The sequence below is a fragment of the Oryctolagus cuniculus genome, chromosome 1 (genome assembly GCF_051225735.1).
Source record: "Oryctolagus cuniculus isolate XC-2025 breed Fujian yellow rabbit chromosome 1, ASM5122573v1, whole genome shotgun sequence".
In the NCBI taxonomy this organism is placed as follows: Eukaryota; Metazoa; Chordata; class Mammalia; order Lagomorpha; family Leporidae; genus Oryctolagus; species Oryctolagus cuniculus.
Genome location: NC_142867.1, coordinates 230,531,980 through 230,553,573, shown reverse-complemented (window position 1 = coordinate 230,553,573; position 21,594 = coordinate 230,531,980). Strand labels below are relative to the sequence as shown.

At 56.9% G+C, this 21,594-nt stretch overlaps 1 protein-coding gene and 1 long non-coding RNA gene across 4 annotated transcripts in view; one reads left to right on the top strand and one right to left on the bottom strand.

Annotated features, from left to right (window-relative positions):
* LMX1B (LIM homeobox transcription factor 1 beta) overlaps window positions 1-3,024 on the bottom strand; it is a 79,161-nt gene extending 76,137 nt beyond the window's left edge. The window contains exon 1 of the mRNA XM_089320072.1: window positions 1,332-3,024. Within this exon, the coding sequence (XP_089176198.1) occupies window positions 1,332-1,473 (142 nt within the window). The 5' untranslated portion in view covers window positions 1,474-3,024. The remainder of the gene's footprint in view (window positions 1-1,331) is intronic.
* On the top strand, window positions 113-20,596 carry LOC149128898 (uncharacterized). 3 transcript variants are annotated; one of them, XR_016225204.1, is made up of 5 exons: window positions 113-441; window positions 9,535-9,682; window positions 18,580-18,675; window positions 18,779-18,852; window positions 19,419-20,596. It is a non-coding gene; the product is annotated as an uncharacterized LOC149128898 (long non-coding RNA). The 3 variants fall into 3 exon arrangements; XR_016225205.1 differs by lacking the exon at window positions 9,535-9,682 and having other exon boundaries at window positions 123-441; window positions 19,426-20,596; XR_016225203.1 differs by lacking the exon at window positions 9,535-9,682 and having other exon boundaries at window positions 124-441.
* The last annotated feature ends 998 nt before the right edge of the window (window positions 20,597-21,594 follow it).

Sequence of the window (21,594 nt, the reverse complement as noted above, 5' to 3'; positions counted from 1 at the left end):
CCTCCCAAACTTCCTGACATTTGAACTCATTGGCGCGCCTCGTATCCCTGCGCCGGGACGCGCCAGCCGCCCCACGTCAAATAGTGCCGCGCCGCCCCCCACCCCCCCCTACCCCGCGCCCGGCCCCGCGCGCCCCGGGCCTGCGCCCCGCGCCGCGCCCGGCCCCGCGAGCGGGCCCCAGCGCCCGGGACGCGCCGGCCGGCCCGCCGGTCCTCGCACAAGTCCGGGTCGCCTCCGAAACAAATCCCTCTGCCCCACCCCCTGGAAAAATTGATTTGGGAGTTGGGGAGCGAAGGCTTTCTTTTTCCTCCCGTGCCTTCTTTATTATTAATATTTTGTAAAAAGCTGCCGCGCTAAGAGGAGTGGCCCCGAGCGAGGCCCGACTGCGCGGACGGCGGGGTGCGCAGCGGCTCCGCCCGGGGACCCCGACCGTCGGCCGAGGTAGGTCGCGGGGGCTGGGGCGGCGGCCCCCGCGGAGAGCGCTGGCTGCCGGGGCCTGAGGGGCCGGGCGAGGACTGCGGGCCCCAGACTCGCGGGACGGGGCGGCGGCCCAGGGACTGGGGTCCGGGAAATCTTCGGGCCTGGCGGAGATCGGGCCGGGGAGCGAACTGGAGGGGGTGCGGGCCCCCGGACCCAGAACGCGGGGCATCGGGCAGGCCCAGGCTCAGACGACGGGAAGTTCCGAGGCTGGGAGAGGGGCAAGGGGGCGAGAACCGGTGCTGCGGGGCTGTGGAGTGAGGGGCGCGGCGAGGGGGCGGCGGCCCCAGGGTCTGCGGCTGGAGGCCCGGGGCGGCGGCGGGAGCCTTCGGCCGCTCCAAAGGAGATCCGGTTGGCCGCGCTGACGGGCGCCTGTTGGCAGCCGAAGAACCCGGCCAGGGGACGGTAGGGACAGCGCTGGCCAAGGACGGTGCCTTGGCGAGCCTGGGGAGAGGCCGAGCTGCAGACCCTGGGCGCCAGCCGGGCCCGGCCCCCTGCCTTGGGCTGCAGGACGCTGCGCCCCGGGCCGGCTGCGGCTGCGGGCCCCCGGGTCCCCACCGAGGAGCCGGTGTTGCCGGGAGCGGGAGGGTAGACGCGGCCCCGGGCAGGCGCGGGCTGACCCCCGTGAGCCGCGGCGGGGCGGCCCCGGCCCCTCCAGGAGCGGAGCAGCGGCGCGGAGCGGGGCGGGGGCGGAGGGCATGGGAGGCGGGTCCCCTGACCCCGCTGGAGGCGAGAGGGCGGATCGGATTTGAAGCCCGCGGGAGGCTGGGTCAGAAGTGGCCCCCTTTGCCGCGGGGCCCCACAGCGGGGCCCGGCTTTGTGGAGGATTAGAGGCTCCCGCCCCACCCCAGTACCTGCGTGTGTGCCGGTGGGTATCTGTGTGTGTCTGTGCGTGTCGGCGCGCCCGCCTCCGGGGCGCCGGGATGCGTGCACCGCGGCTCTGCGCGCTCGGTGCTTCTGCGTTCCCGACACTTTCTGGGCTCCGGCCGCGTGCATCTGTGAAGCCGCGTCCGACTGCCCCGCATCCGTGCGTTCGTGCCTGCCTGGGTCCAGGTGTTGGGACGTCTTTGTGTGTCTGTCGCTGCGTGGTGCCGCAGGCTTTGTGTGCCAGCCTCTGTCCCGTGTCCGGGGACCTTTCTGGTGTGCGCGCGTCGCCAGGTCACCTGTGCGTGTCTGTGTGCCTCCGGGTCCCTGAGTGAGCCTGTGCCTGCGTGTCTCCCAGAGGTGTGTCTTGTGCGTCTTTGTGTCTCCGTGTGTTTCTCGGCGCCTTTGTGTGTCTGGAACCCGGAGGGTGCGTGAGTGCCTGTGGGGTTCCTCCTACACTCTTTGGCCCGCTGTGTTTGCTCAGCTTGCACACTCCAGGCTTTGAGCCGCCGAGGTTGGACCTGGGCCTGGGCCTGCGCGGGGTCTCCGGGTATTCGGGGCGGGGGGCGCGGCCGCTGCCGTTTCGGGGAGAAGCCGGGCGGGCAAGGCTGCGGCCCGCAGAGCCCAGCGCGGGGCCGGCGAGCGGACCGGGTGCCTTCTGCCCTCTGCTGGGCGCGGTGCGTGTCTGCAGCCTCGGCAGGGCTACGGCTTGCAGACCAGGGTCTTCGTTCCAGGCCCAGACCCGCACCGACTCCCTCAGTTCGCACGCGAGAGCCTTCCTCTGGTCACAGGCCCCGCAGACCCAGCTGTACCCCAGCAGCTCCCCGTGCCGCGTTCCAGTCCCCTCGCCCTACTTCCACTGTGCCCCCCTACCCCTGCTCCGGTGCCGGCTTTTCCCTCTCCTTTCGGCTGAATGGGGACACCCACAGCCTGGCCTCCGAAGTTCCCCAGATCCTGGGGCGGGCGCTCAGGGCCCAGCAGAAACTGCTGACCGCGGCCCGCGTAGCGTTCCCCCGACACCCCCGAAGGCTGGGTCTCAGCTCGGGAGGACGTGTCTGCCCGGACTCTGTAGAATCTCGGCGCCGGGTCTCGCGCCGCTTTCCGGGTGGCAGCCTGCACCCCCAGTGTTGAGCTGGGCTGGCGCCGAGGCGAGGGGCCTGCGCCGCATCGGCGCTCTCGCTGGGCAAACGGTGGAGCCGGGCGGCCCCCTCTAGTCTGGGGCAGGTTTGCTGAGCCCACAAGCTCGGCCCCCATCCGCTTCTTCCCCGCCATGTGTGCGTTCCCTCCCTGCGTGTCTCCCGCCCCGCCCCGCAGAGGGCCCATTCCTTGCCCTTTGTCCGGCTCTCCGGGCTGGGTCCCTGGCAGAGCTGGCTAGGCCCGCGAGCTCCAGGCCCTGGGCGCCCTCGGACCCGCGGCTCCGGCGGCTGATCCGGGTTGTGCTGAGGCTCGCACCTCGAGGCCCCGATCTGCCTCCCCTTTGCTCCACCTGCGCTGTAAGAGACCGGGCGGTGGCTGGGGAAGCCGTAAGAAGGAAAATGGGGCAGGAGTTGGGGCCTCCCCAGTCCCACGGAGGCCCCAGTCTCTCCTGAGCCCCCCTTGCCGCTCCTCTTAGGGCCTTGCAGCCCCTGCCGGCTGCTCCCTACCTCCTTGGAGCACGGCTCTGGACGCCCCGGACCCCGCGAGTACAGCCCTGGGCCGTTTTGTGCCTTCCCGGTTGACACCTCTAGCTGGAGGAGCCCCGGGGGCAGGGCAGGAAGGCGCTGAGGACGAGGAGCTGGGAGTTTCAGAGTCCCTCTGCCTGAGCCCCAGGCCGGTGAGAGGCAGCCACATGGCCGCAGCCGTCCTCATCCCTGGGCCTGAGTGGGGCCGCCGTTCCTGGGTGGCGGCCTGGGTCCAGGGTCCTGGGAGAACTGCACAGACTCTGGAAATGGAGCGGGGATGCCTGAGACCTCAGCGGTGCCAGGCACTGCGAATTTCCCAGCCTGCGGTGACCACGCTGCCTTGGGTGGACCCCAGCCAGTTTGACCCCAGGCCATGTGGATCCGAGGGTCAGCTAGCAGAGACGGAGCTGTGTGACCATCAGAGTGACGTGATCGCCTTCCCTCTGTGAAGTACAAGGTGTGGTGTCCCTGGGCCAGTGTCCAGTGGAGGCCCCCAGAGCAGGGAGAGGCTGGGGAAGAAGGGTCTCCCACGGGTCATTCCACCCCATGGCTAGGAGCTGATTCTTCCTCTCCCGGTCTGTTAGGAGAGGGGTGACCAGGAGACGGCCACGTGTGGGCACTGAAGCTGTGTGCTGGCATGTCCCAATGCACAGGCCCCAGCCACGTCCCTGGCACCTCCCGGCCTCCCAGGGGCTCCTGCTCCTGCCCTGCAGCCCAGCACAAGGTCTGGGTCATTAGCCGGGAGGTCAGCCTGCCGTCAGGGAGAGGGACAGTGTCCTGGCCAGACAGACCCCTTTGGGAAAGTCAAGAGCAGGTCTCAGGAGTGGCGGCAGACCTGGGTCAGGATCTTTGGGAGGTCCTGTACGTGTGCACCGTAGCTTCCTGACCGTAAGGAGAGCATCGTGGGACACGGGGAAGTGCACCACGGCGCCTGGCACATAGCAGAACTCTGTATATATCTGGTGAGTGATTAGATGGCGGGGGGGGGGGGGAACAACCCTGCTACTAGGACTTGGGGGAAGCACAGCTGCCCCCTCTTCCTCTACCCAGGGCCTGAGGGAATACAGACCCGACCCAAACTCAGCCAGCCCCTGCGTTCAGGACAGGTAAAACTCAGGGCCAGGAGCCGGCCCGGCCTTGCCCACACCCAGAGGGGACAGCTCAACCCTTGCCTGGTTGGTTGGAGCTGTGGAGCAGGGGGACCGAGCTTGGAAGTCGTCACCTGGACGCGGACTGCGGGCGACTCCCGGGGTGTTGTTTATGTGTATTTTTAAAGGGCCACTTTCCTTTTAAAAATCAGTCTTTGGGTTTTGTGCAAATGGATGGGCTGGGTTACTTCAGCCGCTCATCCCGAATCACCATGGCTTCCCAGAACAAAGAGCAGCCAAGGCCCTTTGCGAAGCCATAAAAGCCGCATTAAGATACTAAGAATAACTCGCAGGAAGACATTTTCTATGAGTTGGACCCAAATTTACAAAAGCCAGAAAACCCGTTGGCCTGTGCCCCAAGGGTCCCTGACTGGGGAGGGGGCTGGGCGTGATGCTGGGGCTGTGCCCGCCCAGTCCGATCTTTATCTGCAGCCACTTCAAAACGCTGCGGCTCAGCGGAGTTGGGGTTCACCCTTCCTGCAATCACTCGGGTCTCGTAAAGTTTTTATGAGTGTCTGTGCAAATAAATGCATGGGACCGCGCTTGTTTTGCCGAGTGCCACTGTATGGAGGAGGTGTGCGCGTCTCCCGTCGGCCTTGGGAAAAGAACGACAAAGTGGACGCACAGAAGGAACCAGGGCCTGCACATCAGGCAGAGGGGTGGAGCTGGGCAGCCCCACTGCTGCCCCCCCCCCCGACATGGGTGGGGGTGGGCCCCAGGGATGCTGCCTGTCAAGTGTGCAGCTTTGGGGCTTGCCACGTGGGGGTGCTCAGAACTGGGAGATGAGCTTAGCCAGGAACCTAGGGGCCCGGAAGACTTGTGCAGACAGCACACGGGCCTACCTTCTGAGTACTGTCCTCTGGGTTTCCTGGTGAGGTCAGAAGAATAATAAGTCAGGGTGCATTTCGGGGGGCTCACTTTATCATCTCTGGCAGAGTGGGCCTGGCCTTCTAGAACATGACCTCAACAGTGCTGGCTGAGAGGCAGGGCTGAACAGAGCCACGGCACCCCAGCTCTCTCCCGATGAAGTGGCGGGGGCAGGGTGGGCGTTTCTCCTGTGTGCTCAGAAAGTGGGGTGCTGCCCCACAACTGCCCCCTGAGGGTAGGGAGCCAGTGCTGGGAGTCAGGGCGGAGGGAACCCCTGCAGCCGTCCCCGGTCCTCCCTGAGCAGCCCGGGGCCGTGAGCACTGTGGCCATGCTGCTCTCTCTTCTCCACACCAGTCTTTTTTTTTTTTAACAGTATGAGCTTGAGGAAAATTCTTTTTTTTTTAAAAAAGATTTATTTATTTATTCATTTGAAAGAGTTACACAGAGGGAGGAGAGGCAGAGAGAGAGAGAGAGGTCTTCCATCCGCTGGTTCACTCCCCAGATGGCCACAACGGCCGGAGCTGCACTGATCTGAAGCCAGGAGCCAAGAACTTCTTCCAGGTCTCCCATGCAGGTGCAGGGGCCCAACGACTTGGGCCATCTTCCACTGCTTTCCCAGGCCATAGCAGAGAGCTGGATCAGAAGTAGAACAGCTAGGTCTCAAACCGGCGCCGATATGGGATGCCAGTGCTTCAGGCCAGGGTATTAACCCGCTGCGCCATAGTGCCGGCCCCTACACCACAGTCTTGATTTGTTTGCTTTCAAGTTATTTTAGCAGTTTATTGACACCTCATGTGAGTATAGAAAAATACACAAAGCATAAAGTCACAAAAGTGACACACCCCTGCGCCCAGCACCCAGGATAAGAGACAGAACGTCTCTGGCTTCCCAGAATCCCTCCTCCTGCCCCTCCCAGGCCCTGCCCGCTCCCTCCTGCAGGGAAACCACTGTTTTCATTTCCATTGCCGTGTGCAAGTTCCGCCTGGGTCTGAGTTCTTTTTTTTTTTTTTAAGTCTATTTATTTTCATCTTCTCGAAAGGTAGAGAGAGAGCAAGAGAGAAAGAGAAAGAGAGATCTTCTGCCTGCTGATTCACTCCCTCAAATGGCCACGACAGCCAGGGCCCGGGCCAGGCCACTGAAGCTGGGAGCCAGGAGCTCCATCTGGGTCTCCCCCATGGGTGGCAGGGACCCACATATTTGGGCCACCTTGCACTGTCTCCCAGGCGCATGAGCAGGAAACGGGGCTGGAAGGAGAGGAGCAGAGCCTGGAGTCTGCCATCAGATCACTTTGAACCTCAGTCCAGTGGGGTACCCTCCCACACCCGCAGCAAGCAGTTTGCCAGGGGGTGTTTGTGTAGGCAACTCCTCCTTGTCCCCTCTGATCTTCAGTCCATCCCGTAGGCGTCACTGTGTGATACACTGGGAAGGGCGTCTAGAATCTTCTCTCACCCTAGTCTATGCATCGCATCCGGAGATAGAGAGCGCTGACTCTTTATAACAGGTGAGGAAATCAGTAACTCAGAGAGGTGAAGTCACTTGTCTGGGGTCACACAGCATTGCAAGGGTCAGATCATAGACTCGAGTCCGACTGGCTTGACTCCAGACCCCAGGCTCTTGTCACCTCTCCACGTTGCTCCCCTGGTGTTCAGGCCCAGGCGTGAACAATCCCCTCCTGCCTCCTTCCAGCAGGGAGGAAGCTGGACCTTTTCCAAAGGAAACGCTGGGAAACACAAAACCCAAAACAGAAAACAGGGCAGGGATGGTTCCCAGGCCCTGGCTGCCTAACCTCGGGGGATGCAAAGCGAGCCTGCGCTGGGCTGGTGCATCGTGGGAGAGCGGCATCAGGCCATTGCCGGAGTGTCCACCACACCAGGTGCTTCAGTGGTCCTCAGTGCTGACGCTGTGCCTGTGAGGGAGCTGCCGCTTAACCCCACTTCCCAGATGCGACAACTGAGGCTCGGGTCAAACGCCCTGCCTTAGACAGCAGCATGTGAACCAGGCCTTGAATGCTTTGATGCCTTCGCTCTGTGCTGCCCTGGCCCCGGTCTTCTCCTTGGCTCAGTTATTATCTGACCCACCTCCCTTCTCCTGTTGCTATGGAGACGTGGCCAGATGCTTTCTCTTGGGCACTCAGAGGTCCTGGGGTCCAGCCGGCTTGGCTCGAGGCTGGTCCGCTTGGGTCTCGTGGCCTCGGTTTCTTCATCTGGAAAGTGGGGCTGTTGCAGCTTTCTCTTACTCTTCAGGAGGTCAGCAAGGTCTCTGTGAATGTGGAGGGAGGAGGAGGCTTGGAGCCAGCGCACAGGCCCTGATGCAGGAAAGAACCTGCCCCACTGGATGCCTGTGTGGCCGGGTCCCAGCGAGGCTCCGGTGCGGCAGCAGGTGGGAGCCGGAGCCTGACCGCAGGGCATTGTAGGTGATGATGAGGAATGTGGACTTGAACCCAAGGGCAGCGGGGTGCCGAGGGAGGGTTGAAGCAGGCAATGCCACGGTCAAGTTTGTTTTCTAGGAGGATCTCTCTGGCTGCGGTGAGGCGAGAGGCCAACGCCGAGGCCAGTGCCGAGGCCTCTGGGTTTCAATATCCCTTTTGTATGGAGTAAGGTTGGGCGGTCCGCAGAGCAGACTTGATCCTCCAATTTCCCATAGAGGTCGCGTTTCCAGATTCAGGGTTTCATGTTACACAGAGTTATTCTTTCTGGAATGTGTCCCCCGAGCAACCCCCAGGACCCCGCATGGAAGGAGGGGCCCCTCTGAATGCAAGATGCACATGGATGCAAAGCAGCGCAGCGTCCCGGCCCCCAGCCTGGCCGGCCTGCCCCCGGCGTGGCCCGGCAACCAGCAGGCACGGCAGCGCACCGGAGCTGGGCCGGGCGGCAAACGCTGCTCACAACCGTGACGGCCGTCTGCATGTCCACTGGTGACCTGCTAGGCCAGGCCTCAGCAACAGGCCTCTGATATCAGTCGGCTCAAGGAGTCTGAAAATGAGCAGGGGAGGGAGCTGTCATGATACCCATCACACAGATGAGGACAGTGAGGCTGGGCGGAGCCCGTGGGTGGACGCTGCCCTCCGGCCGTGGCCTGGGGGTGCTGAGCAGCCAGGGGTGGGGGTGGGGAGCAGGTACGGTGTGTTGTTGAGCTCAGCTGGACCCAGACAGCCCTGCCACTGTTCCCAGGGTGCAGAGAAGCCAGCGAAGTCAGTCCCGGCGTCCTGGCCTCCACCTCTGCTCCAGCCCACACAGCTGCACGGCAGTTACCCTCCCTGGAAGAGCCCGCTAGCTCAGGCTTTTCCAAGCCCAGGGAAGGGCTCCAAGCCCAAGAATCCTCTCTGTGGCCCCTCCCTGGCCGCGTCTCATCCTCCCGCCCCTTGGCTGCCGGCGCTGTGCTGGCCTCGCGTCAGCTTCCCAGGCTTGGGACGGGCTGTTCCCTTGGCTGCAAGGCTGTCTCCACTCCCTTTCCCTCGCTCGCTCCTGCTGATCCTTTCCTTCTCAGTGAAACGTCACCTCCTCCCAGAAGCCTTCCTTCACCTCCTGGACCGGTCAGGCCTCCCCAGCTTGTGCTCTCCTTCATGGTGCGAGGGAGCTGGGTGTCTTCCTTATCCCAGTATTCCCTGCAGAAGGAGTGGTGGGGAGGGTGCCCTTCAGCGTCAGGTTGCGCGGGGTGTGGGGGTCTGTCACATGGAGGGGGCCCCTCAGAAACAGATTAGGTCCACGTTGGGGCTGGCGTGGTGGCGCCTGGGTTAAGCAGCCACTTGCAACACTGGCATCCCATGGGAGCTCCAGTTCCAGTCCCAGCTGCTCCATTTCTGATCCAGCTCCCTGCCAATGCGCCTGGGAAGTCAGCAGAAGATTGGCAGGGGCTCCTGCCTTCCACCTCGGAAACCTGGATGGAGATCCAGGCTCCTGGCTTCGTCCTGGTCCAGCTCCAGCCTTCGCGGCCATTTGGGGAGTGAACCAGCAGATGGATGACCTCTCTCTGTCTCTCCCTCTGTCACTCTGCCTTTCAGATAAATAAAACAGATCTTAAAAAAGAAAAGAATGTGGCCCACGTTGTGCTGGCTCGCTGGGTGGGGAATCGCTGAAGGCGGGAAGCCCCTCCCCATCCTGGAAGACTGCTGACTGCATGCACTGAACGGAGTCGCCCCGTTTCCCTCGTCCCCTCCACCCCCTTCCCCTTCCCTCGTCCCCTCCGCCCCCTTCCCCTTCACCCAGGAGCGCCTCGCTTCGGGAGAAGCAGGCGTGGGCTCAGCACCCATGCTGGGAGGATGCACGTGCAGCCTGGGACTGGCTGGGCTCCAGGGGAGCAGGCAGTGATCTGGGGAACCAGGGCAGCAGGTCTTCAGGTGGAGGAGGGAGAAAAGGTGCCTGGGAGGTGGTGGATGGCACAGGGCGAGGAAAGAGGAGGCTGCTCCCTGGATTTTTTTTTTTAAGATATATTTATTTATTTGAAAGTTGAGTATTGGGTGCGGTGGAGTGTGTTTGAGAAAGAGAGATTGATCTTTCATCTGCTGGTTTACTCCCCAGATGGCTGGTTCAAGCCGAAGCCAGGAGTCTGGAACTCGATTGGGTCTCCATGTGAGTGGCAGGGGCCCGGGTGTTTGGGCTGTTGTCCGCTGCCTTCCCAGGAAGCTGGATCTGAAGTGGAACAGCTGGGACTCAAACTGCTGCTCCAGTACGGGACACCAGGGTCACAGTGGGCAGCTTAACACCAGCCCCTTCCCGTGGATTCATGGTAGCAGCTGTGGAGACAGCTCCTGGGGGCGCGTGATGGCCTTACACAGTGCGAGGGGACAGAGGGTTTGGCTGGAAGTCTGGTGGCATCAGAAGCATCCAGTGAGTGCTTGTGACTGTCAGGATTCTGCCCTCCAGGCCTTGCGCCCGGGCCTGCGGGCCTGCTGCCCCGGGGAGGGCTCCTTGTGTGGGAAATTGGGAGGCAGCAGGCCAGAGGGGACCCTGTGAACGCAGAGCCGTTTCAGGGAACTGGGGTGCAAGAGCAATTTAAAAAATCTGCTTTTGACCATTTCTTTGAGCAGCTCCTAACTTTTAAATAAAAGAATGTTAAGCACAATCAAAACACAGCCTTGGGGTGGGCATTTGACCCAGCAGTTAAAGTGCCAGTCACGCCCAAGTCCCACAGCGCAGGATCTGGGTTCAGTCCCTGGCTCCGGCTCCTGCTCTTGCAGACCCTAGGAGGAAGCAGGGTCCCTGCCATTCATGTGGGAAACCTGGACTGAAATCTTGGTTCCCGGCAGCCACTTCCCAGCAGGCCTTGCAGGCATCTGGGGAGTGAACCAGTGGATGAGTTCTCTTTCTCTCTCCCCCTCTACCTCTCAGATAAAAAGTTTTTTTTTTTTAATTTTTAAAATATTTATTTATTTGAAAGAGTTATTGAAGGAGGGAGGGGGAGAGAGAGAGGGAGAGAGGGATCTTCTGTCAACTGGTTCTCCCCCCATCCCCCCAGGTGGCTGCAACAGCCAGGGCTGGCCAGAGCCAGGAGCCAGGAGCCAGGAGCTTCCTCCAGGTCTGCTGCCTTTCCAGGTGCGTTAGCAGAGAGCTGGATTGAAAGTGGAGCAGCCAGGACACGAACCGGTGCCCATATGGGATGCTGGTGCTGCAGGTGACAGTTTTACCTGCTATGCCGCAACACCAGCCCCACCCCCCAAAAGTTTTTTTTTTAATGAGCTTTTTTTGTTTTTAAAGATTTGACTTATTTATTTGAAAAGCAGAGTTACAGAGAGAGGAAGAGACAGAGAGAAAGGTCTTCCATCTGCTAGTTCACTCCCCACATGGCCACAACTAGGCCAGAGCTGAATCCAGGAGCCAGGAGCTTCTTCCAGGTCTCCCATATGGGTGCAGGGGCCCAAGGACTTGGGCCATCTTCTACTGCTTTCCCAGGCCATAGCAGAGAGCTGGATCGGAAGAGGAACAGCTGGGACTTGAACTGGCGCCCGTGTGGGATGCCGACACCACAGGCGGAGGCTTAGCTTACTGCAGCACAGTGCCGGCCCCTCGCCTGGTTTTTGAATGTTTCCTTTGCCATTACCAGGGCACTTTTGCAGAGGCTCAGCACAGTTTTCTAGCACACGCTCCCCACGTCTAAGGTGTCTGATTTACAAATGCCTGTGTAATTATCCGTGGCACAGATACCTACCTGTTGAACACTAGCCCACTAAGTTACTTTTATTCTCCTCATACGAATAAATTCATCACTCATCATTGGCTCAGCATTTGTAGTGCGTTAGAAAGGGGGCCGGCGCCGCGGCTCACTAGGCTAATCCTCCGCCTAGCGGCGCCGGCACACCGGGTTCTAGTCCCGGTCGGGGCGCCGGATTCTGTCCCGGTTGCCCCTTTTCCAGGCCAGCCCTCTGCTGTGGCCAGGGAGTGCAGTGGAGGATGGCCCAAGTGCTTGGGCCCTGCACCCCATGGGAGACCAGGAGAAGCACCTGGCTCCTGGCTCCTGCCATCGGATCAGCGCGGTGCGCCGGCCGCAGCGCGCGGGCCGCGGCGGCCATTGGAGGGTGAACCAACGGCAAAAGGAAGACCTTTCTCTCTGTCTCTCTCTCTCACTGTCCACTCTGCCTGTCAAAAAAAAAAAAAAAAAAAAAAAAAAAAAAAAAAAAAGAAAGGGGGCTGTAAAAGGCTTGCCTGCAGCTGTATCCAACACCCCTGAGGGTAAGACCACACTCCCAGAAGTTCTAAAACTGTAACAAAATTACTTTATCTTCCTTTTAGCCTGTTTACCAAGTTACCGTGATTAACACCCAAAAGGAGCATGGAGAGAGGTCCTTTCAGGCTAATGTATCTTTCCCAAGAGACTCCTGTTGGTCAAAACGAAATAATGGGGGCTGGCGCTGTGGCATAGTGAGGCTAAACTTCCCCCTGTGGCACCGATGTCCCATATGGGCACCGGTTCAAGTCCCAGCTGCTCCTCTTCTCATCCAGCTCTCTGCTGTGGCCTGGGATAGCAGTAGAAAATGGCCCAAGTGTTTGGGCTCCTGCACCCACGTGGGGGACCCTGAAGAAGCTCCTGGCTTTGGATTGGCTCAGCTCCAGCCATAGTGGCCATCTGGGGAGCAAACCAGAGGGTGGAAGACCTCTCTCTGTCTCTCCCTTTCTCCGTTTGTAACTCTACCTCTCAAATAAATAAACCTTAAAAAAAAAAATGAAATAATGGAGAAAGTGTCCCATAATACAGCACATTCTGCAAGGAATCGAGTATAAGGGATGATTTGGGAGAACAGCCCTGCTTTTTATTCTGGCTAAGAGTTACAGCCGCAGAAACAGCTAGCATTTGAGTGGGCCTTGTGGCGCCCCAGCATCCCCTATCAGGCTGGGATCAAGTCCCGGCTGCTCCGCTTCCAATCCAGCTTCCGGCTGATGCATCCTGGGAGGCAGCAGGTGATGGCTCAAGTGCTTGGGCCCCTGCCACCCATGTGGAAGACCCGGATGAAGTGCCAGGCTCTGGGTTCCTGTCTGACCCAGCCCTGGTTGTTGCAGGCATTTAGGGGAGTGAACCAGTGGATGGAAGATTCTTTCTCTCTCCCTCTCCCTCTCCCCCCCCCCTCCACCCCCCTCTCTCCCATTCTTGCTGTGCCTTACCAGTACATGAAAATAAAAACATTTTTTAAAAAGGAAGCAAGAAGCTCAGTTGGTCGGGACCCACCCCAGCCCGGCACTGCACTCTTTACTTCCCACGTGCGTTCACGTGACAGCCTTGTGAGGAAGGCTCACCTGTTGTTCTCAATCTACAGACAGTCTGCGGCAGGTGCACACACATGCTGGCGGCCACATGGGTATTGGTAGGTGGATCTGGGATTTGACCCGTGTCTCCTGAGCCCAGACTCTTAATCACCATATCACTCAACCCTGATCTGCCGGACTCACGGCTGCTGGGAGTGCCCTAGCCTGCCTGGTAGTCAGGTTTGCTGGGTTCCTACCTTGCACCTGCCAAGGTGCCTGCAGCACGGGGGCCAAACCCAGCTTGGTTCGCTCTTCCCAGTTGGTGGTCCCTCCCAGGGTGCAGGCTGAGGCATCACACCTGGCCCCTCCTCACCCCTGCTCGGGCAGCTTACAACCAGCTTACAGAAGAAAAGCGTACTGGCAGGAAAGTGATCTCTTCTTTGGGTCTCGTTTTCCAGCACAGGGGACAGCGTAGACGCCAGGCACCAGACACTGGGTTGCCTCTGCCTTTGCTGAGCAAAGAGGCTTCAGAAGTTTTTATTTTTTTAATTATGGAAAATCTCAAACATATATAAAAGTAGGAGAACATACCCATCACCAAGATTCAACAATCATAACTCATGCCGAGTCTTGCCTCTTCCTTATCCCGCCCCAGTCCCCCTTGCCTGGTGCATTATTTTAAAGCAAATCCCAGACACTGTACATTTCAACTGGAACTATTTCTAAAGGAAGAGGGAATCTTTGTTAGAAAGTAGCCAGGAGGGAGCCACTGGCGTAAGCATTCTCTAGGCAGTGTTCCGTTTTCTCTGATTGTCTCCGAAGTGTTTTTCACATCTTACAAAAGCTGGGGCCAGCGTCGTGGCACGGCAGTTTACTAAGGGTAGGACTGAAGAATCTAAAAGTTTTAAAGATTGAGGTCGGTGTTGCGGCGTAGCGGGTAAAGCCGCAGCCTGTGATGCAGGCATCCCATATGGGCACTGGTTCGAGTCCTGGCTGCTCCACCTTTGATCCAGCTCCCTGCTAATGCACCTGGCAAGGCAGTGAAGATGACGCAAGTGCTTGGGCCTCCTGACCCCCTGCCCATGTCGTTTGTGAAGGAGACCTGGTTGGTTGTGCTATGGCGTGTCCCCCCGCCTGAATTCCTGGCTTGTATTCCCATGAGTCCTTAAACTTGCTCCTCTGTCCTCTGTGTCTCCTGCACTCAGATCTGGACAGTCGGTCAGATTCAGGTTCAAGTTTTGGCAATAGGTGCCTCACCTAGGTGTTGTGTCCTCCATCACGGGACCCTGAATGTTGGGTCTTTTTGAAAAGCCAGCAGTCACTGGTATTCATGGCCTCAATTTAGTATTTCATTAGGAATTATAAAATATGATGTTCTGGTTTTCTCTTTTTTTTTTTTTTTAAATGGTTTTATTTGAGAGGTAGAGTTACAGAGAAAGAGAGAGTCAGAGAGAAAAAGTCTTCCATACACTGGTTCACTCTGCAAATGGCCACAATGGCTGGAGCTGGTCCGATATAATCCAGGAGCTTTCCTAGGTCTCCCACATGGATGCAGGGGCCCAAGCACTTGGACCGTCTTCTACTGCTTTCCCAGGCCGTTAGCAGAGAGCTGGAAGAGGAGCAGTCGGGACTCAAACCGGCGCCCATATGGAATGAAAGCTCCACAGGCAGGAGATTAACTGACTTTGCCACAGCGCTGGCCCCGCTGCCTTCCTTCTTCACTTGCTATCTGGGATACTTTTTTTTTAAAAAAAGATTTATTTATTTGAAAGAGTGACAGAGACAGAGAGGGAGACACACACACACACACACACACACACACACACTTCCATTTGCTGGTTCTCTCCTCAAGTGGCTGCAACAGCTGGCACCTGTCTGAGCTGCAGCCAGGAGCTGGGAACTCCATCCGGGTCTCCCACATGGGTGGCAGGGATGCAAGGGCTTGGGCCATCCTCTGCTGCTTTCCCGGTGCATTGCAGGGAGCTGGGTCAGAAGCAGAGCAGCTGGGATCAGAACCTGCACTCAGATACGTGATCAGCATTGCAGGTGGCGGCTTAACTTGCCGCACCACGGTGCTGGCCCCAGGAGCTGGAATACTTCAAAAAGTGCACCTTCTCACGAACTCTTTGGTAAGATTTCATTCAAAATGTACTCTACGAACAGTCCAAAGGCTTGGTCCTTAAGAGCGCCCACGAGTTGGTTTCCTGGCACCTAGGAGTTCTGTGTTGAGTTATTTTTAGTGCCATTGTGTACATGGGGATTTGATATAGTTTGATGTGTTTCTTTTTTTTAAATAATTTTTTATTTAATAAATGTAAATTTACAAAGTACAACTTTTGCATGTTGTGGCTTTTTCCCCCATAAACTCCCTCCCACCCACAGCCATCCCATCTCCCACTCCATCTCCCATCCCACTCTTCATCAAGATTCATTTTCAATTATCTTTATATACAGAAGATCAACTTAGTATATACTAAGCAAAGATTTCAACAGACTGCACCCACACAACCGCACAAGATACAGAGTACTGTTCGACTAGTAGGGTTTTTTTTTGTTTGTTTGTTTTTTGTTTTTGACAGGCAGAGTGGATAGTGAGAGAGAGAGAGAGACAGAGAGAAAAGTCTTCCTTTGCCGTTGGTTCACCCTCCAATGGCTGCTGCGGTTGGCGCGCTGCGGCTGGCGCACCGCGCTTATCCGATGGCAGGAGCCAGGTACTTTTCCTGGTCTCACATGGGGTGCAGGGCCCAAGCACTTGGGCCATCCTCCACTGTACTCTCTGGCCACAGCAGAGAGCTGGCCTGGAAGAGGGGCAACTGGGACAGAATCCGGCGCCCCAACCGGGACTAGAACCCGGTGTGCGGGCGCCGCAAGGCGGAGGATTAGCCTAGTGAGCCGCGGCGCGGGCCGGGTTTTGTTGTTTTAAAATGATTTATTTGAAAGTGAAAGAGAGAAAGATCTCTGCTCATTGGTTCTCTCCCCTAATGGCCACAACAGCCACAGGTGGGCCAGGCTGAATCCAGGGGCCAGGAACTCCGTCTGGGTCTCCCCTGTGGGTGGCAGGGCTCAAGTCCTTGGACCATCATCCTCAGCTTTCCTAAGAGCCTTATCAGGGATCAGAATTGGAAGTGGAGTAGCTGGGACTTGAACCAGCGATCCCATAAGGAATGCTGATGTCACAGGTGGAGGCTTAACCCACCGTGCCGACCCACTCCCCCACCCCCTTTTTAAAAATGAAGTACATCCTAAGTCATGTTTGCTAAACTGGACAGCGACCAAGCTGTTCTTCAACAGGTGAACGGATGAACAAATGGTGACCCATCTGTATGGTGGAATGTAATTCAGCCACAGAAAGAAATGGGCTTTCAAGCCATGAACTTAACTCCATAGTGCCGGGTCACAGAAGCTGACCTGAGGAGTCTAGACATGAGCGATTCCCACAATGGGACGTTCTTGAAAAGGCAGAGCCGTGGGGGCAGTGGAGAGACCCGGGGCTGACAGGTGCTGGGGAGCTGGCAGGGCGGGGGCGGGGGGCACAGAGGACTTCTCAGAGCAGTGAAGCCCTTGGTGCTATAGCAGTATCAGTAGTATCCTCGTCCGTGATTTCATTTGTCACAGCGTCAGTGACCTGTGGTCAACCACGATCCAAAAATATTAAATGGGTAATTCTAGAATTAATTCTGGCGTTCTGAGCAGAGGGAAGAAATCTCTCATCATCGTGGCCCACCCTCCCCTGCCCCTGGAACGTGAATCTTCCTTTGGTCCAGCGTGTCCACACTGTATCTGCTACCCACCCGGAGGCACCCAGCGGCCGCTGCGCTCAGATCAGCTGTGGTCGTGTTGCTGGCCTGCATCCTGCATCGTGTGGCTTGTCCGGTCTCCTCGGGCGGGCATCACAGTGAACGTAAAACTGCTAAAAAAAAAAGTATTTTTTAAAAAAATCATGTTTTTTTACAGACAGTTCTAATTTAGACTCGGGATTACAGCCTTTTTATTGGCCTCGTCTGTCTTACATCTGTCCTTTCTTGCGTGAGAACTGTCCCTTATTCTCAGTTCCCAGTGAGAGGTTTGCCACATGCACCACCCACCCTGTCTTCGCTGTTCACGCCGCTGTGACAAAATGCCTTAGACTGGGTCACTTACAAACAAATTGACTGCCACCATTCTTGGAGGCCAAGGCCAGGGCACCAGCATGTTTGCTGGGTGATGAGGACCCTTGGCTTCCTAGCTGGGCCCGCAGCTGGCCAAAGGCAAGAGGGACAGACAACTCCCATAGGCTCCTCCTCCTCCTTCTTTTTTTAAAGATTTTTAAATTTATTTTCCTTCAAAGTCAGAGTTACACAGAGAGAGAAGGAAAGGCAGAGAGAGGTCTTCCATCCACTGGTTCACTCCCCAGATGGCCTCAATGGCCATCTTCTGGGTTTCCCACACGGGTGCAGGGGCCCAAGGACTTGGGCCATCTTCTACTGCTTTCCCAGGCCATAGCGGAGAGCTGGATCGGAAGAGGAGCAGCTGGGACTCAAACCGGCGGCTATATGGGATGCTGGCGCTTCAAGCCAGGGCGTTAACCCACTGCGCCACAGCACCGGCCCCTCCCATAGGCTTCTTTCAATTGTTTTCAAATAAAACTTTGTGGGGCTGGTGCTGTGGTATAGTGGGTAAAGCCACCGCCTGCAGTGCCAGCATCCCATATGGGTGCCAGTTTGAGTCCCAGCTGCTCCACTTCCGATCCAGCTCTCTGCTGTGGCCTGGGAAAGCAGTAGAAGATGGCTCAAGTGCTTGGGCCCCTGTACCCATACGGGAGACCCAGAAGAAGCTCCCAGCTTCTGGCTTCAGATCGGCCCAGCTCCGGCTGTTGCGGACGGTTGGGGAGATGGAAGACTCTCTCTTTCTCTCTGCCTCTCCTTCTCTCTGTAACTATTTCAAATAACTCTTTAAAAAAAAAAAAAAACAAACAAAAAACAAAAAACAACAACAACAACAACAAAAAAAAACCTTGGCCGCAGCTCACTAGGCTAATCCTCCGCCTTGCGGCGCCGGCACACCAGGTTCTAGTCCCGGTTGGGGTGCCGGATTCTGTCCCGGTTGCCCCTCTTCCAGGCCAGCTCTCTGCTGTGGCCTGGGAAGGCAGTGGAGGATGGCCCAAGTGCTTGGGCCCTGCACCCCATGGGAGACCAGGATATGTACCTGGCTCCTGCCATTGGATCAGCGCGGTGCGCCGGCCTCAGCGCTCCGGCCGTGGCGGCCATTGGAGGGTGAACTGACGGCAAAGGAAGACCTTTCTCTCTGTCTGTCTCTCTCTCACTGTCCACTCTGCCCGTCAAAAAAAATTTTTTTTAATTATTTTTGTGTTTGCTTATTTCATTTATTTAAAAGCGGAGAGAGAGAGGTTTCCCATCTGCTAGTTCACCCCCAGATGCCCACAGCAGCCAGGGCTGGGCTGGACTGAAACCAGAAGCTCAGAACTCATTGTGGGTCTCCCCTGGGCCGCAAGGACCCAAGCACTTCAGCTGTGACCTGCTGCCTCCCGGGCTACCATTCGCAGAAGCTGGAGTCCGGATCACAGCCAGGACGCGACCCAGGCACTCCGATGCAGGATGCGGGATGCAGGATGCAGGATGTGGGCGTCTCCCGTGGAGTCCTTCCAGCTGCCCACACGCCCACCCCGGCCCCTTTTGCAATTCTACTCGTGAGGGTGGGGCTGTCGAGACTCAGTCACCCTCCGCCAGCCCTTCCTCCGACGGCCGCATCAGAGATGAGGTGGCCACATCAGAGATGAGGTGTCCACATGGATTTTCGGGGGGGATGCAAGTGTTCAGATCATGGTGCCAGAATAAGCTATTTATTTTTTTTCTTCTGAAGTTTATGTATTTATTTTGGTTTTGCCTTTAGGGACTATTTTATTAGGAATGGACGATCAAAATGACTGTGCTTTGGCCACTTGCAGTAATTCTTCTCTGTGGGGTTCTGTCACCAACTGGCCGTAAGGTAGCTTATTTTATTTTTCTGTTTTGCTTTGGATCTTGGGTGTTTCTCTCTTGGACAGCTCCCATTATTGCATGGTTTTGTAAAATATTACTCTGATTTCCAGGTCAGGTCCACAAAGAGGGGGCAATGTGGGTCCTCTCTCTTCCCATACACCGGGCTCTGCACCTCTTCCTTCAGGTAAATTGTGCTGCTCCAAGCTTTGGGTTTGTCCTTCCCTTTTTATTTATTTTTTATTTTTTCAACAGATTTATTTGTTTATTTGAAAGTCAGAGTTACACAGAGAGAGAAGGATAGGCAGAGAGAGAGAGAGAGGTTCACTCCCTGGTTGGCTTCTATGGCCAGAGCTGTTCCGATCTGAAGCCAAGAGCCAGGAGCTTCCTCCAGGTCTCCCATGCGGGTGCAGGGGCCCAAGCACTTGGGCCACCTTCCACTGCTTTCCCAGGGCATAGCAGAGAGCTGGATCGGAAAGTGGAGCTGCCGGGACTCGAACCAGTGCCCATATGGGATGCTGGCACTGCGGACGGCGCTCTACCCACTACACCACAGCACCAGCCCCTGTCCTTCCATTTTTAAAATTTAAGAGCTCCACTCTTCTTAGATACCTGGGAGTATAATTTACAAACTCTCCCCAAGTTAGAAACCCGATTCCTTTGTAATCCAGCGCCAGATGTTCGCAGAGAGAGGCCTGACCTCAGACTTTAATCTACCCAATTTGAAATAAATTATTTCTACTTTTTGTCGAGGGTCCAGGGCTATTTCCAGGCATTGTACAAAGAGCTTTCCACATGTTGGCTGCGCTTCAAGCAACCCCGTGGGGGTAGGGATCATCCCCGCACTTCACAGCAGAAACCAGCGCCGAGCCGAGTCGGGATTCGAGCTGGCGACTCCCTGATGTCACTCACTGGCTGGTAACTGGAGGATCCGCCGCTGTTTAAGACCCCACCGCAGAGATGGGGCGTGTTGGTCAGCTTTTAGTTAGCACAGTGAAATGCCAGAGCCGACGAACGTTAGCAAGAGAAATGGGCTGTTCAGCGTACAGTTCTGGAGGTGCAAGTCCAAGACCGGGCGGCCCTGGTGGTTTGGGCTCCCGCGAGGACCGTGGATGGACAGGTGCAGGAGAAGAAGCGTGTGGCAAGCCAGGCAGTGACAGCGAGAGGCTGGGACCAGCCCGGCTTTGACAGCCAGCTTCTCCTGCAAGCCCCTCGTGGCCTGAGCCTCCCCACCATGTCCACCTGCTAAACACCCCACCTTCTGCGAACCGAGGCCGTGTGCTATGAAGTACTGCCTGAGCTCACACCTCGGCTGAGGGGTGCAGAGGTGACCCCGACAGGGTCCTGTCCTCTCGGGGCTCCCGTCCGGCGGGGCTCCCGTGTCTGGACTGATGGTTGTCGCGTAGGACTCTGTGTATATCTGCAGAGGAAGGTGCTCCATGGGAATCTGCATCCAACCGCTCTGAGCAGGATCCAGCACTGCCAGCACCGCTCAACCACCTGCCATAGCTCCCCACTGCCCGGGGGCAGAGCCCACACTCTGGAGCTGCCTGTGCTCCTGCATGGCTTCACCCTGACAATGACCCTGAGAAGTCGACGCTGCACTCCCTCTGAGCCAGAGCCCAGCACAGCAGCAATCACTGGATGTTTGTTGAATGAAAAATAAAGTTACATGCTTGAGGTTGTTGTGGAAGTCTTATGCCTCATGGACTCAGGAACCTTTGTAAAAGATTAATAACTTTTAAATGACTATAATAACCCTCATTATAGAAAATTTGGAAAGCATAGAACTAAAACAGGAAAAGTAAAAACAGGAGGAGGATGTATCATTATATTCTTAAAACTGTATATGAAATACATGAAATCTGTTTTCTTTATATAATAAAGAACTTTATTTTAAAAATGAAAATAAAAACAATCCATCAAATGAACCCACAGAGTTATTCTTCTTGCTTATTCCTTTGGTCATTTTTATATGTGGGTAGCCTCTCTTTAAAGATTTGTTCATTCAAAAGACAGAAAGAGAGAGGTAGAGAGAGAGAGAGAGATCTTCCACCCACTGCTTCGCTCCCCAAATGGCTGCAAGAGTCAGGGTTGGGTCAGGCTGAAGCCAGGTGCCAAGAGCTTCATCCAGTCTCCCACGAATGTGGCAGGGACCCAAGCACTAGGGCCTTCTTCCACTGCCTTCCCAGGTGCATGAGCAGGAAGCTGGATTGGAAGAAGGGCAGCCCACACTCAAACCAGCACTCCAAGACGGGATACTCGTTGTTGTAAGCAGTGGCTTAACCCACTGTGCCAGCGCCAGTCCCGAGTACATTTTTTTTGGATCATAGGTATCAGTGGTTTGCATTTTAAAACATAAATTTAGCAATGGATCGTGAACATTTCCCTAACTGACCATCCCTTTAAAAACCTAATTGCCTCCTTAAGGATTGGGTTTATCTGCCGGTGATGAGATCCTTTACCAAAGTCATTCTAAACCCAAGATTAAAGCTGAACTCAACAGGGAGAACAGTTAGCAGGCTTTGAGGTTGCAGCACCGACTGCACAGTCCTTCCCCAGCGAACGCCCAGGGAAGTCCAGCAAGGACATCAGCAAGAGGCACCAGCCCTGCTCGGTCCTTTCATACTTGGAGTTGTGTCACCAGCACGTTGTGTTTCTGTGGTTCTGCTCGCTGAGAGCACCACAGAGCTCTGTCTTGGCTGCAGAGAGGACCTGTCCATACAGGCATCACAACAGGCGACTCCGGCCGGCTCTGGAGCCAGACCTTAACTTGAGTCCTGCTCCACCCAGGACGGCTGTGTGACCTTGGCATGGAGTGTCACCTCTCTGCTTCAGTTCCCTCACCTGCCACATGGGCAGCGAGTATGCCCACCTTTCCAGGCGTCTTGAGGGATCGGTAGCCCAGTGCCTGATCCACGATCAGCCA